Below are 14,751 nucleotides of genomic sequence, written 5' to 3'. Positions count from 1 at the left end.
ATTGGAACCAGTTTCATGTACTCGAAAAATGCAAATAATATGACTGACATCTTTCTTCACGCTTTGACCATTCCCTAATTTTCCCCTCAGTTTAGTTATAAGCAAGTTTAATTATTCTAAACTAAATATGAATATCCATGGCTTGAAGTTACAGCATATCCAGATAATCACCAATTCACCATCCTTACGGCACATTCTTAAACTCTCTACAATGATTATTTCAAATATACTTCATAATTCTTGATCTGGACCTACACATGACCAATCACAGTAAACCTGACTTTTTATCCTTAAACTATTACACTAAGTTGACACTAATTAAAATAACTAAACGGGTGTAGTATATGAACTAAGCAGATACGGAGAGGATTTGCATTTTGGATTGTAAGATAACATGCAAATTAAAATAGAAATAAAAACAAAAGTTGTCGCTCCTCTAAAGTGTAAAATACAAGTATCTTTAATGTTTTCATAATAAAGTACAATGGTAGATAATGAGTCAAAAAGATTTTTAAATTCTCTAAACATGTGGTTAATATCTTTGGAATCTATCTCTGAACATGGGAAGCACTTCTCACTCTCACTACAGTAATTAATGACAGTCTGGTCTTTCGCCAGTTTCGAACAACTCGCTCCATGCAGAACCACCAATTGAAAAATCAAATATTTCTCTTTATTTACATTTTGAACCCAAATCTAAATCTCATCTGATGAAATCGCCCCGGTTAAACTAAAATCCATTAAATCAACCTCAACTAAAACGAAGAATAAAGTCGGTACAAGTACAATTAGAAACCGGTTCGCTTCTTAGAGTTCGCTAGTCGGTTCAAGCCTGGTTCGATTGGTACGGTTCTTGGCAGTGTTGCTGCTCTGTAACTGTGCTCTGTTCCCAGAGGAAGAAGTGAAAAGCTGGCCGAAGAAGAGACCTGACTTGGGCCCACCACGGAGAGAAGAGACAGGAACGTTAAGAACAGGAGTGATTCTGACGTGTGCGGACTGAGATCTCGGCATCCCGTGGTGCTGTTTCATCCTCGGTCCGCCGGTGAAGTTACCGGGACTGCTGGAGCTTCTCTCGAGTCCATGGAACACGATCTTCCCCGAAGCGTTGAGTCTCGGACTATCCGCCGTCACCGTCAACGCCCTCGTGTCGTTACTACTCTCCGTGGTCTCATCATGACGCCGTGGCTTCCTCTGGTTGCGCAAGTGGTGGTGTGCACGTGACCTAGCGAAGGGGTTTGGAGCGTTGGGTTTGTTGTCGAGATCTAGAGAGAGTCTAGGAACGTCGTCGAGCTCGTGGCCGGAGGAGGATGACGACGAGAGGGAGAGACGGGAGGAGGAGATCGACGTTGAAGACTCAGAGACGTCTGAGTCTTTTATCAGTGGAGGAGGAGGAGCTGCGGTTGTAGATTTGGAGCTCCGGTTGAGAAAATGTCTAAACGAGCTCGTCTTAGGATTTGGAGTTGAAGAAGACAGCCGCGACGACGACGACGACGGCGGGGAAGCTTCTTCCGGCGTTTTGTTGAGTCTCTTAAGGCCTAGAAGCTCGCGCCATCTCACGGTGCAGCGAGGAGCTCTCGGGGAGAAGAGGTAAGGATCGATCTCCATCTCCAATCTTCGGCATGGTTTCTCCAGTACTGTGTTAACCGCCGGAACCATAGGCTTCTCCTCCGGATTAGTCCCGCCGGAGAATTTAAGCGGGACTAGCTTTCCGTCGGAGAAAAGCTCGTCGGCGGTTAGCATTGTGACGGGATCTTCGAGAAGAAACTCAAAGTCCACAGGATCTTCCAACTGAGGATCCAACGGTTGAGATTCAAGGCTCGTGACTGACGTTTTGGAGCTCTTCCGAGAGTGACTCGCCGGGGATAGCTTCTCCGGAGAGGTACCAACGTTTTTAACGCAAACCGACGTCATTTAGAGTCGATACTGAGTGAGAGAGAGAGAGAGAGAGAGAGAGAGAGAAAGAGAGTTTTCTCTTTTTGTAGAGAAGTGGCGATGACAGAGACAAGCAATATATACAGCTCAGATCAGATTCTCATATAGACAGAACACACGTGTTCTCTTTTACTGGATACAATCATTTCGGGTAGAGGTTCTGGTCGGGTCGGGCTTAAATGGCCCAAATTGACTGATGAAAAGTTAGATACTCGCAGAGATAATATTTACCATGAGTACACACGCCCATCAGTAACTTCAATGCTATGTGAAGAGATATGCGATTACCAAGAAAACTTGTTTAAGTAATTAACTTCACACTTGTATGTTTTTTTTTTACCAGATGACACCAAAGTTCGATGATTCATTTCATATATTTAAATCATAAGTTATTCTCGGGTTTTGAATGTCTATCTTTTGTATCAGCTGGTTGAAAAATATTTATAATTTATGATATAGATATCTGTGTAATTAATATTGTAGGAATACAATTTGTAGCATATGAATTGGACCTGTGCCTCACAAGTCACAACCCACATTCTCGAAAGACGAAAGACTTATGTTACGTCCAATCCAATAGAATGGGTAAAATTTCTCTCTTTTTAACTAATACTAGCTTTTTGACTCGTAATCTTGTACACTTTTTTAGAGTAGAGTCTATATCCCTTATATATTAATTGAGGAACATTTGAAAAGATGTAACCTCAATTTTGTATTAATTAAAAGAGGCCCCAATGCATAGGTGACACTCAATTAGGTAGTCAATTACATTCAATTGAAAAATAAGTAGGTCCACATTCGATTTTTATATGTTGTTAGATACATAAGTTGGTCAAACTATATGATATAATGATATGATATATTCTTTCCTTAAATAAAACCTACGGAATTACCATAAATGACTAATATATATATGACAATTAATGAGTTTAATAATAAAGATTTGATAACAATGTATATCTCCTCCATCATTTTTTGTTTAATTTTATATTATTAAAATAAATTAAACAATAAAGTTAGCTATAAAAATAAAATTTAGATTTTTTCGTATATGTTATATTTTGAATTTTTAAAAACGACAATAAATGACTAAAACTATTAAAATTATTATGTTAAAAATTAATGATCAATGGTTTAACATTTTTATTATAAGAAGATAAACATGATTTTAAAACCATATGAGTAAAAAATATCATTTAATAATAAAATATATATATATATATATATATATTAAACACTATATACCATAAGATTACATAAATATTTTAATATTAAAACTTTCAATGAATTTTCAAGAACATTTATAAATTATAAACTTATTAAAGATTTCAGATTGAAAATTTTGTTATCGATGATTTAAATATTTTGTTATAAAACGATATGAACGATCATAGAACCGTATGATTATAAATTCTTATTTAATAAATAACTATACAAAATATACTATTCCTAGAAAAATAGGTTGGTCCATCTTAACTTATATTACACTTTTTATTAAACTAACTATCGAATTGATAAATAACGTACCAAAAAATGTTTTGCACTTTCCTTAAATAAAAGCTACGAAATTACCTAATATGATTAACGTATATGTGAAAATTAATTATAATGAATAATAAATATTTGATAACAATTTTTGTATCTTAGTTCTTTTTTTAATTTTATATTATTAAAATATATTTAAAATCACATTAAATATATAATAAAAACATTTATAATTTTTCTTATATGTTATATTTTGAATTTTTCAAAACGTCTAAAAATTATTAGAAATTTGAAGATCCTCACTCTGAAAATTTTGTGATCAATAGATTATTTTTTTTGTCATAATAAGTTACAAATGATCATAAAATTGTATTAATATGAACTTTTATTTAATATTATAAGAAGATACACATTATTTTAAAACCATATGAGTAAAAAATATCATTTAATAATAAAACATATATATATATATATATATATATTATACTATATACGATAAGATTACATAAATATTTTAATATTAAAACTTTCAATGAATTTTCAAAAACATTTATAAATTATAAACTTATTAAAGATTTCACATTGAAAATTTTGTTATCGATGATTTAAATATTCAGTTATAAAATGATATGAATGATCATAGAACTGTATGATTATAAATTCTCATTTAATAAATGACTATATAAAATATACTATTCTTAGAAAAATAGGTTGATCCATCTTGACTTACATTATATTTTTTATTAAACTAACTATCGAATTGATAAATAATCTACCAAAATTTTTTTTGCACTTTCCTTAATTAGAAGCTACGAAATTACCTAATATGATTAACGTATATATGAAAATTAATTATTATGAATAATAAATATTTGATAACAATTTTGGTATCTTAGTTCTTTTTTTTTTAATTTTATATTATTGAAAGATATTAAAAAATCACATTAAATATATAATAAAAACATTTATATTTTTTCTTATATGTTATATTTGAATTTTCTAAAACGTCTATATATTATTAAAAATTTGAATATTCCCACTCTGAAAATTTTGTGATCAATAGATTATTTTTTTGTTATAATAAGTTACAAATGATCATAAAATATAACGCATATGAATTTTTATTTAATAAATATTCAAACTAAATAATATATATATATATATATATATAAACACTAATGATTTAAAGCAACAAGATTGACTGATCAATTTAGTCGTCCAGTTGAAATCTTTCAAAAGTATGTGAAAGACTAAAATCAAAGTAAATATGGATTTAGAATAGTAGTTATATTTTACTAACCAAATACCGAAAAAAACCGAACCGAACCGAAACCAACCCGATATCCGGATTGAACACCCGTAATCCAAATGAAGCCAAACTATTGTTTCATTCTCCAAAATATAATAAAAATAATAACTTAATTCCGCGCAAGGCGCGGGTCTTATCCTAGTTACAATTATTTTACATTTATTTGGAGAGTAAATTATCTGAATTTATGATTTTATTATTTTTTATCAGGTAATTTAATAGTTTTACTTTTAGAAGTATACCGATTTACCGTTAGTAAAAAAGATATATTTAGACAGGTGAAAGCTACCGTTTTGTCTTCCATGGATGTATCGATTCGCCTCAAGTCGTAAACGACAACCCTCAATATCAAAACGTAAAGTTGTAAGTAAAACTATAAATGGTTCGACTCGTAATTACTTCTGTACTGTTTGCTTGTTCAGACCAATATTTACAGGTTTTGTGACAACACAAATAAATTCATACCTTCAAGTTCAACAACCCAAATATTTATTGTTCACAATCACACCGGCCGGGAGTAATAATTAAAGATCTGATTATCATTTCACATAGCTAAAGTCAATTTGTAATAGAGTAAAAATTGAGCATACCATAAAGTCATCATCCAGCTATCTTCTTATTGGTTGTATATTTTTCTCTGAACGGATAAACATTTTCAGTTTTAGTTTGTGATTTTAGATCATTTTCAGAATTTTTGTTTTCTAATTTCTACCTATTGAGAAGCAAAGAGAAACTGGAAACTATCGTATAAATTTAAGTTTATTTAATAAAAAATAAAATCTAAATCCATTACATTCATAATTTGTTTTCACCTCTAATGATAGATCATATCTACATACGAAAAATATGGAAGTTGACTTTATTGTTTCTTAATTATTTAAACCACCGTTCTTCTTTCCTATCTCGTGCTTAAAACCTACGATATTCCTCTCCATCTCTCCATCTCCCTCCCTTCTTTACACAAATATCAACCTATCATCAGATGATAATAAGGTAACACTAAATAAACAAACCTCTACATATCAAATAGGAAATGGAAGCTGAAGAGGAAAATAAGGGCAGTATAAGTATGGTCGAGGCTAAGCTGCCTCCTGGGTTTAGATTTCACCCGAGAGACGACGAGCTTGTCTGCGACTACTTAGTGAAAAGAAACGTTCGCAGCCGCTATCAACCAGTGGTCTTGATCGAAGTCGATCTCAACAAGTGCGAGCCTTGGGACATTCCTCGTAAGTTCTTAAATACCTTTTTGGTTCTATCTCTCGTTTTCTCAAAGACTAATATAATTTTCCATAACTAATATGAAGATCATATTAGTTATCAACTCATCAATCATGTATAGTCTAACCATTCGATCGTAGTTTTAAGCATGTTATAATCCATATTTCTAGTTGTCAACACGATTTGTTGATTGTTTATTCCATATTTTCGAATACAAGATCATCATATGTTGATAAACTAACAAAACGAAGAAGAGAAAACGAAGTTCAACTTGCGAGCCACTTGCAGATTAGTACTTTTCTTGGTATTTTATCGTGAAAAGGACTATTTAGCAGCATAATTATCAATGGCTAATCATACACCTATTCTTTCTTTCTAAAGTATACTAATATTGTATCATTAAAAAAAACAAATGATCGTAATCATGTATACGTGTTGAATGCCTATTCGGTGCTTGGTAACTGGGAACCTGGTTAGTTAAGATATGATGCGGATAGATGGGAATCATTTGGATATTATTGTATACATCATAAAGATAAAGACAATTACGAAAAGACTTCTCATTTCTGCTCATGTCTTATCATAATCTATCCAGTAAATATTGAACAAAATACACTTCTTTATTCAACATTAAAACCCCGTAAAGTATGTGAAATGTAAAAGAAAGAGCATTCAACGTCAACATTCTTTTAAAAAAAAAACGATTAAAATATTTAAAATGTAGTTATCAATTGTACAGAATCGGCGAGAGTAGGAGGTAAAGAATGGTATTTTTACAGCCAAAAAGATCGGAAATACGCAACAGGGCAAAGAACAAACCGGGCTACGGCCACCGGTTATTGGAAAGCAACCGGTAAAGATAGAGCAATCCAAAGAAATGGTAGCCTTGTGGGCATGAGAAAGACACTTGTGTTTTACAGAGGTCGAGCCCCTAAAGGTCGTAAAACTGATTGGGTCATGCACGAGTTTCGTCTCCAAGGAACTTTTATCCACCATTCTCCCAAGGTAATTATTATATTTACTCGTGTTATATGTTTTGAAATTCATAAACATCCTTTATTGGGGGTTAGTTTTTAGATTATTTTCTGAATGTAGTTATATGTTTCTTGAATATGAAAATATCAAATTAAGCATGAATCAAGCGTCTTGGGGATGACGTCGCAATCATATTATCCCGTGGATTATGGGAAACGTTTTGACTTTTATCTTTGTTTCACATTTAACTTCGAAGGGATATATCGCTGACGATCTTACAAAATATTTATTTGTGGCTTATCTTACCTAAGATGATCTTTGACTTGGCACAAATATCTACTCTCAACCATATGATTTTGACATTTGTTGTTTTTTATTTTAATTTTTAAAAAACAATTTGCTTTGCTTTGAGAAAAAAAAACAGGAAGAATGGGTATTGTGTAGAGTTTTCAACAAGAACAACAATGAAGATGAGAAGGGCAACAACATGATAAGCTGCTCTGATGAAACAGCTTCTGCATCAATGGACTCTTATATCAACTTCGATCATCATCACATCATCAACCAGCAAGTGCCCTGCTTCTCCAATCTGTCACAGAACCAAATCGGTTTGGTCTACAAGAATCCTAACCCGTTGTCTATTAATCCTTCCTCTGATCAAATGGTTCTCAAGGCTTTGCTAAGTCAGCTTACCAACAATACCAAAGAATCACAGAGCTATGGAGAAGGAAGCTCAGAAAGCCAATTGACCGACGTTGGCAAACCAAGCCGTGGTGCTTGGAAATATTGATCACTACCCAGAAATCTATAATCATGTGTATGAATCATACATATTATTCACCAATGCAAACATTTATTCACCCATCTCGTGTAAACATTGTTATACGTCATCTTCTTATCTATTATTCACCAATGCAAACATTTTTCATGTGTAATTTTTTTTATTTGAACCATTTCTTAGAAACTGCATAAAAATTTAATATCTTTCGATATGTTTACATTTTTATTTGAAATGCAGCTGAATATTCTTTTAAAAAATCTAAAAAAATCTCGGAAAAATCTTTTTAGAAAATTTAAAAAAAATCCCGAAAATAGCATTGATGTAAACAAAAAATAAAATTATATAAAATTAATTATTCAAATATAATAACAATTTAAACTGATTAATTTTGGAAATACATTTATGAATATTTTAATTTTTTTTTGTTAGAAATGAATATTCATTTATCTTTCAAACATAAATAAAATAGTATAATTAAATAATAAATAATGTTAAATAAAAAACAAAAAAATTACCAAATTACAAATGAGATACAGTGCTAAAATTATGCTTTAAGTTATACTACCGATATAAGCAAATAATACAATATACCAACGAGAGGGCTCTCGGTACAGACCAATGTTCCCCTAGTGACACAAGGTCGATGGTGTTTCCTAGATGGTTCATGGAAGGATGAGGATACATTCTCAGGACAAGGCTGGTATAGTACTTTACCAGGGTTTGATGGGCTGCTAGGGGCAAGGAATGTAAGGGCATGTCTTTCACCCCTTCATTCGGAGATAGAGGCGTTGATTTGGGCAATGGAATGTATGAAGAATTTAAGACAGTTTCAGGTAACGTTTGCAACGGATTGTTCTCAATTGGTGAAGATGGTTTCGGAACCAGAAGAATGGCCAGCATTCGAAAGCTATTTGGAAGACATACAGTTTCTCAAAGGAAGTTTCCTCAACTCAGATATCGTTCATGTACCTCGGACAGCGAATCTTCGGGCGGATAGTCTAGCACGCAGTGCTAGGAAACAATCGTCCTTTGTCGTTCACATGGATGCGGAGTTACCGATTTGGTTTACAGAGTCAACATGAGTCTGTAAATTCTTTGCTGTCAAAAAAAAAAAAAAAAATACAATATAAAAATTAAAAACATAGTCATTTAAATATATATTTTAAGACAAATAGTTATTCTTAAATTTAATCAACTGAAAAAAAAACCGCACAGTTGTGTGAGTTAAATTCTAGTTATGGATCAAATAATCACATCAAATTAAATAAATAAAATAAAATCATATTTTGAAAACATTTGTAATAAAAAACATGAAATTAAGTATTATGTGAACACAATTAAAACTCCAAAGTATTGATTCAGTCCTGATTGATGAAGCTCTGGCGGTCCGAAAGGCAGTTTTGGAAGTGTTTATATCTAATGTGGACTCTCTGCTGGTTTTATCTGATTCACAGACGCTAGTGAAGCTACTCAAGACTAAGAGATCTAGGACGGAATTGAACAACATCCTCATCGATATCTACTACTTCAGCAGCTTGTTAAAGGCGTGTTCCTTTTATCATATTTCTTGCTTATGTAATGTTGAAGCTGATTTATTGACAAAGTCAGAGCTTGTATCTGTAAACACTAAACTTTTCTTTATGCAATGAAATCGTAGTTTGACCAAAAAAAAAGAAGAATTGGTCGCGTTTACTGTTTTAGCGATGCAACTGCGTCCCGTTAGAGATTCCAAAAAACGGCAAATCTTCTTTAAGGTCTAAACAAATACTATTAGCCTCATTCCTGGTAAAAACAGGTTTCTTTTTTGTGTTACCTCTTCGTTGTGTTCTGTTCCCTATGGCGGATTGGAATTGCTAATTCCCCCCCCCAACGATCTCAGGTTCAGGGTTTGTTTTTGTTCATTCCAATAATTGATTCATTGTCGACCTAGAGTTGGTTTTGAAATTAAAACATTTTTTCCCAATCTGATAGTTCTGTGAATCTTTTAATATATTTGTTTTTTTTTATTTCTTCATGGTGGGTTTGGAACATGATAAGGTTTTTGCCATCTGACGACGTTCCTTAACCGAAACTAAGGAGAGTTATGACGACATCCTTGAGAGCCACGGCATGCGCCATCTGCAAGCAAGATCTCGAACCTGCTCAACGTTGGCGTTGCGAAGTTTGTCCTGACTATGAAGTTTGCGGCCCTTGTTACTCAAACGGCATCATCAACCATCCACACACCCTCATTAGCCCTCCATCACCCACTGGTCAGGTATATTTATTTATTTATTTATTTATTTATTTCTTACTAATTACTAAATGCAGTTGTGATTGTTGGTTACTGCAGTTAAGAGCAGTGCTTCTACACGTGACGACATGCTGCACCACACAGTGCCAGTATCCAAGGTGTCGCACTGTCAAGATTCTCCTCCGTCATGGTGTTACATGCAAAAAGAGAGTCTGCAATCATTGTAAGAGAATGTGGGATATCTTCCGTATGCACGCCAGAAACTGCAGGGAGCCCCAATGCACAATACCCAAATGCAGGTATATTTGTTCCTCGATCAGAAAGAAGAATAAAGTTAAAATGTTTTTTTTTTTAATAATAATAATGATCTGACATTTTGTGACAGTGAGTTTAGAGCTCGTTTTAGTAGAAATCAACAACAGGCAGGTTCAAGACGCAGAGCAGCTGCGGTACGACAGAGAGACGCTGACGCTGACGCAGCAACAGCCTCCACTCTTGTTGACTCATCAACATAGACAGACAGAGATATGGTCTTACCTTGCTGTAGTTCACTCTTTTGATCCCTTCGTTTTGTATATGTTAGCATTTTTTTTTTCTGGCAAAGATATAAGCGAATAAATCCTCCTGATTTTGGATTATTATACCTGCATGTTTTCATTGACAGACTCCATGTTTATGTTTTCGATTTTTTCATTCTTTAGCTATGGCGTTCTCTTTTATTAATTTGTGGAATATTCGTTGCTTTAGATTAGATGTGATTAATGTAGGAGCTCATGTAGAAGTAGAGAGATGAGTTAAAGAGAACCATTTAGTATGTTTGTTTCTAGAAGAAGCTTAATGATTGTTCAAAGTTTCTTTTTACATATACATTATCTGAAAAAAATGTACAATGATAAGCCCCAAAGCTAAGTTGGGAACAATAATGATACATGCTGATGAACACAAAGCAGAGCTTTTAAAAGGTTATTACACACAGGAGTTGTTGTTGTTGTTGTCAGGGAGAAACAGATATCTGAAACGAGAATCAAAGGGGAGTATTCCACAGCTACGTGAGGAGAGAAGACTTTGTCTGCTTCTCTGAGAGATGCACTGTTCCACAAAAGCTGCTTGATGTGGTGGAAGGTACTTCGATATCCAGACCCCCAAGTTCGAATCCTCCACCAAACTCTTGGCGTAACAATGAAGCATTTTGGGTACCAGGAGCTTCCCTTTGCTGCTCAGCCCTACCGATGCTTGTATGAACTCTCTTTGAGCTTCTAGTAGCTCTTCCTTCACTCCTTTCGCTGTGTAGATCCTCACCTGCAACAACAAGATACAAAAAGTCACATTCCATATGCCAAACAAAAGGAGAATGATAGTTAGTTACTTACCGCAGGAGAAGAGTACATTCCGCAGCTTAAGGCAAAGGAGAGAAGAGGCTCATGTGTATCAATGCTTGCCTTGCGTTGTTCTTCTGATACTTTCACCTTGTTGATGGCAAGAAGCAAAGCCTACACATCAGAAGACAGTAAATGCTAACTGATTCTGAAAAACACAAACAAAAGAAACACCGAAGACAAAGATGAGTTAAAGATTATATACAATTTGTGGCCTGTGCGTAGGCGGTTTCATCTTCAGTATCACATACTCCATTGCAGCTGCAGTATACGAGTGTCCTCCAACCGTATAGGCAGCCTGTGAAGCAAACATAAAAGGAATAAGACAAGGCAAGAACAATGCGAAGAAGCTTATTCTAAGTGATATATATATATATATATATATATATATATATATATAACCTTTTGCATCAACGAGAAGAGCTTCAAGTCACTTTTTGGGACACCATAAGCCAAATACGCCTACACATAAAAAGAAGACAACTCTCATAAACATTCATTACATTGCAGAAAGGCTTTTGATTAAGTAGAAGGAAAAAAAAGAAACTAACATGCATGATCAACGCGTTATAAACGTTAATCCAGAAAGCTAGCTTCTCATCACAGCTCAAATGAATTGGGTTTACTCTAGCAAGCTGCTCCACCAGTGTCCTGAACCTTCTCAATGCACCAGAAGCATATTCAAGCTGTTTCTTCCCAACAGACATCCAAGAAACCTCGGATGCCAAACTGTAGTTTCCAATCTCCGACCAGCTTAGCTTCCCACGAACTCTGTAAGGATCAAAGACGTTTCCTGTGGCCAAGACATCGTTGTTACTTCTTTGGATATCTATCTGAGGGCTTTGCACCCATGAAGAGATTTTTTACCGTTCTGTTGAAGGCCACCAGGATGATGAGCTTGATAGATGCCCACGTGGTGATGCCACCGGTGAGAGTAGTTGGCTCTCGTTTGAGGATGCTTTTGTCTGGTCAGCAAGTGACATGAAGATGTTCTTCATACATCTCACCATTTCTTCAGAGAGTAGATTAGGGTGATCCCACATGTACTTAGGTAGCTTCCTCCCATTTGTCTTTCTCATTAGTCTCTTCTCAAGAATTTGATTACTCTTCTTAACAGTTGATTCTGCCTGAGATGATTCAGATGAAGAGTCTTGGTTTTGGCATGGATTGTCTTCTGCTGATTGATGTACTTCAGAATCCGAATGATTCAAATATATCAAGGAAGAAGAAATGTTCTGCATAACTAATAAATAGTTACACACCAATCTAGATTACAACAAAAACAAGACAATGATGAGTTTTTATATAAAGGAGATACATACTGGTGGAGAAGCTGAGTGTGTCAAATGATATTCAGTTAGTCTTCTCTCGTTTCTTTCTTGGCTAAGTTGGAAGTTCAGAGACATCATTTCTTGCTCTAGCTTGGTGACTGCAGTCTCTAGGGTGGATATATTGGAAAGCAGTTCTTGAGCCTGCCCAATTTTTCAGAATCATCATTTAAACAAAAACGATAATTTTTTAAAAAATGTAATCATAATGGGATGAGATGAGAGGGAGCATACATGATGTGGAACACTACAAGCAGAAGTTAGCTCCCAAGGATCCTTCTCCATGATGCTCTCTAAAAAAGTATGCAGCTTTAATTCTTCTTGTAGTTGCAGTTGCAATCTTTTTACCTGCAACATAAAACTTCTTTCAGAATTGGCAAAACATTGCAATTTATGTAGAAAATGCAGACTCTTCTTTGAGTTCAGAAGCTCACATCCTCTTCAAGTTGGTATCTATACAGAAACGATTCACCACTTGTAGACTCTTGGCATCTCTCTTTGCCCTGTACACAATTAACCAAGCAAGCTCTTATTGTTATTTAAGACTTCAACATGTACAACCTAGACTTAGTTTCTGAAATGAAAATAAATTTAGTGAACATTCATTCATACCTCTGACTTAGATTTCAAAACTTGAGAGTCATACATCCTAAGGCTCTGGAGTTTGGCAGTTATCACCATAAAAACCAAATGATGAACTTCTCCAACAAATACTGCACTTTAGCTTCTTCTCTCAAGTACAAAAGACTTAAATGACATAATCCCTGCACAAAACCAGAATAATGAGATAAATTAACATTTCAGAGGAAAAAGACCAATGAGGTTGTCTGCTAACTGCTAAGCACAAGACACTAATCAAATGATGGAGTTTTGATAATGGAATTTTCTCAGCACAAGATGAAGAGGCAAGACAAGGCACTGTTACACCTGTGAACATCTAATAAGGACAAATATAATTATAGATACAGAAAAACAAGAACAGCAACATGTCTTGTTTAAAAATGACTAGACAGCTAAACGTATCACATGGTCAAAAATTTCACACATTGAAATGTTAACTCAATGAACCAGCTAAACCAAAAGATACAACCTTTGAACATGCAATTCTAGATTTGGTTAAAGAGTTTTAAAGAATATGTGTTTGATTTTTGTTCTTTTCCTTTAAAAAATGAAGACTTTTGAACTTGGAATGTACTATTGGCTTACAAAAATAAAGAGAGAAATTAGACAAACTTTGATGAAAAGAGAAGACAGAAAGAAATAAGAAGCTAAAGACATATCAAGTGGGTCTATGAAAGAACAAATCTTTCTAATTGACTTTATGAATATACCAACATCAATACTCATGACTCATAATAAAGGAAAAAAGATTGAAACTTTGAATCGTAGAAAATGTAACCAATTTTCTGCAAAAACATATAACTGAACCAAGGAGAAGAGAAATAATAAACAGTGGGAACAAAAGCAAACCTTTTTTTTCTCTTCAACTCTTCAAATGGCTGAAAGAGAACCTTCAAAAATCCGAGAAGAATAGAGAAGAAGAGCTATGTGATTCGAGAACCAAAACCCTTAGCTTCTTCTGAAAGTTTCTGCTAGATTCTCCCACACTAATCTTAATCTGTCTATCTCTTAGGTGTCAAATAAAGAGCATAGGCCATCTTATTTATTTCGCAATCTTAAAAAGTTTCTCAATTTGAAATTCAAAATAAAATCTCTATTCTGATTTCCGACTCAACAGTTAATGCCAACTAAGAAAATGACTAGTTTTTCTTATTATTATCCAATAATGAATCAAAGTAAATGACTTAAAGTAGAAGACAAAGATACAGTTGAACAGAACAGAGGAGAATCTGCAACACACTGCTTTCAATCTACACGGGCTCTTGGGAATTTGATGTCTTTTTCTTAGTAATTTCAAAAGTAAATTAAACAAAAAAAAGAAGAAAAGAATAAAACACTATTGAGAAAACCAAAAAAAATATTGAAGCATTCTCACATGCAAAAAACAACTAAGATTTTTTTTGTCGCTTTGTGGTTAGAACTTAGTGGACTTGAAGCCTGATTCCCTTTTCCTGGCTTGTTTAGTTTTTCATGTTGACAATCTGTAGTTTATT

The 14,751-nt window shown here is 34.0% G+C and overlaps 3 protein-coding genes and 1 non-coding gene across 7 annotated transcripts; 2 read left to right on the top strand and 2 right to left on the bottom strand.

Moving 5' to 3' along the window:
* Positions 1-625: 625 nt before the first annotated feature.
* Positions 626-2,195, bottom strand: LOC106345418. Its single transcript, XM_048779927.1, has one exon. It carries the CDS (start codon positions 1,909-1,911, stop codon positions 808-810), a length of 1,104 nt encoding a protein of 367 aa, XP_048635884.1. The 5' UTR covers positions 1,912-2,195; the 3' UTR covers positions 626-807.
* A 3,119-nt stretch (positions 2,196-5,314) lies between these two features.
* LOC106452350 (NAC domain-containing protein 21/22) lies at positions 5,315-7,926 on the top strand. 2 transcript variants are annotated; one of them, XM_022712480.2, is made up of 3 exons: positions 5,315-5,952; positions 6,669-6,949; positions 7,344-7,926. In XM_022712480.2, exons 1-3 carry the CDS (start codon positions 5,760-5,762, stop codon positions 7,707-7,709), a joined length of 840 nt encoding a protein of 279 aa, XP_022568201.2. In that variant the 5' UTR covers positions 5,315-5,759; the 3' UTR covers positions 7,710-7,926. The 2 variants fall into 2 exon arrangements, with proteins under 2 accessions (XP_022568201.2, XP_013749895.2); XM_013894441.3 differs by having other exon boundaries at positions 5,406-5,952; positions 6,684-6,949.
* A 1,535-nt stretch (positions 7,927-9,461) lies between these two features.
* Positions 9,462-10,633, top strand: LOC106452348 (histone acetyltransferase HAC5). 3 transcript variants are annotated; one of them, XM_048779926.1, is made up of 4 exons: positions 9,462-9,579; positions 9,738-9,952; positions 10,033-10,232; positions 10,319-10,633. In XM_048779926.1, the coding sequence occupies exons 2-4, from the start codon at positions 9,875-9,877 to the stop codon at positions 10,446-10,448; spliced, it is 408 nt and encodes a 135-aa protein (XP_048635883.1). In that variant the 5' UTR covers positions 9,462-9,579; positions 9,738-9,874; the 3' UTR covers positions 10,449-10,633. The 3 variants fall into 3 exon arrangements, with proteins under 3 accessions (XP_048635883.1, XP_013749890.2, XP_013749892.2); XM_013894436.3 differs by having other exon boundaries at positions 9,463-9,579; positions 9,738-9,957; XM_013894438.3 differs by lacking the exon at positions 9,462-9,579 and having other exon boundaries at positions 9,586-9,952.
* Positions 10,634-10,771: 138 nt separating this feature from the next.
* LOC111211926 lies at positions 10,772-14,381 on the bottom strand. The gene is made up of 10 exons (XR_007339576.1): positions 14,108-14,381; positions 13,250-13,401; positions 13,072-13,140; positions 12,872-12,985; positions 12,632-12,781; positions 11,861-12,544; positions 11,712-11,771; positions 11,515-11,607; positions 11,304-11,423; positions 10,772-11,232 (listed from the first exon to the last, which is right to left on the bottom strand). It is a non-coding gene; the product is annotated as an uncharacterized LOC111211926 (transcript).
* Positions 14,382-14,751: the final 370 nt, after the last annotated feature.

This window comes from Brassica napus, chromosome A5 (assembly GCF_020379485.1).
Source record: "Brassica napus cultivar Da-Ae chromosome A5, Da-Ae, whole genome shotgun sequence".
Taxonomy (NCBI): Eukaryota; Viridiplantae; Streptophyta; class Magnoliopsida; order Brassicales; family Brassicaceae; genus Brassica; species Brassica napus.
The sequence above is the reverse complement of the archived record's forward strand: the minus strand, read 5'-3'. Positions and strand labels throughout refer to the sequence as shown.

Excerpts from the sequence above, each read along its gene's own strand:
- LOC106345418 (XM_048779927.1), bottom strand. The coding sequence starts at position 1,911 with ATGACGTCGGTTTGCGTTAAAAACGTTGGTACCTCTCCGGAGAAGCTA.
- LOC106452350 (XM_022712480.2), top strand. The coding sequence starts at position 5,760 with ATGGAAGCTGAAGAGGAAAATAAGGGCAGTATAAGTATGGTCGAGGCT. Across the intron at positions 5,953-6,668 it reads CGAGCCTTGGGACATTCCTC|TTATCAATTGTACAGAATCG; the intron begins GTAAGTTCTTAA and ends TTTAAAATGTAG. Across the intron at positions 6,950-7,343 it reads TTATCCACCATTCTCCCAAG|GAAGAATGGGTATTGTGTAG; the intron begins GTAATTATTATA and ends AAAAAAAAACAG.
- LOC106452348 (XM_013894436.3), top strand. The coding sequence starts at position 9,784 with ATGACGACATCCTTGAGAGCCACGGCATGCGCCATCTGCAAGCAAGAT. Across the intron at positions 9,958-10,032 it reads CTCCATCACCCACTGGTCAG|TTAAGAGCAGTGCTTCTACA; the intron begins GTATATTTATTT and ends TGGTTACTGCAG. Across the intron at positions 10,233-10,318 it reads TGCACAATACCCAAATGCAG|TGAGTTTAGAGCTCGTTTTA; the intron begins GTATATTTGTTC and ends ATTTTGTGACAG.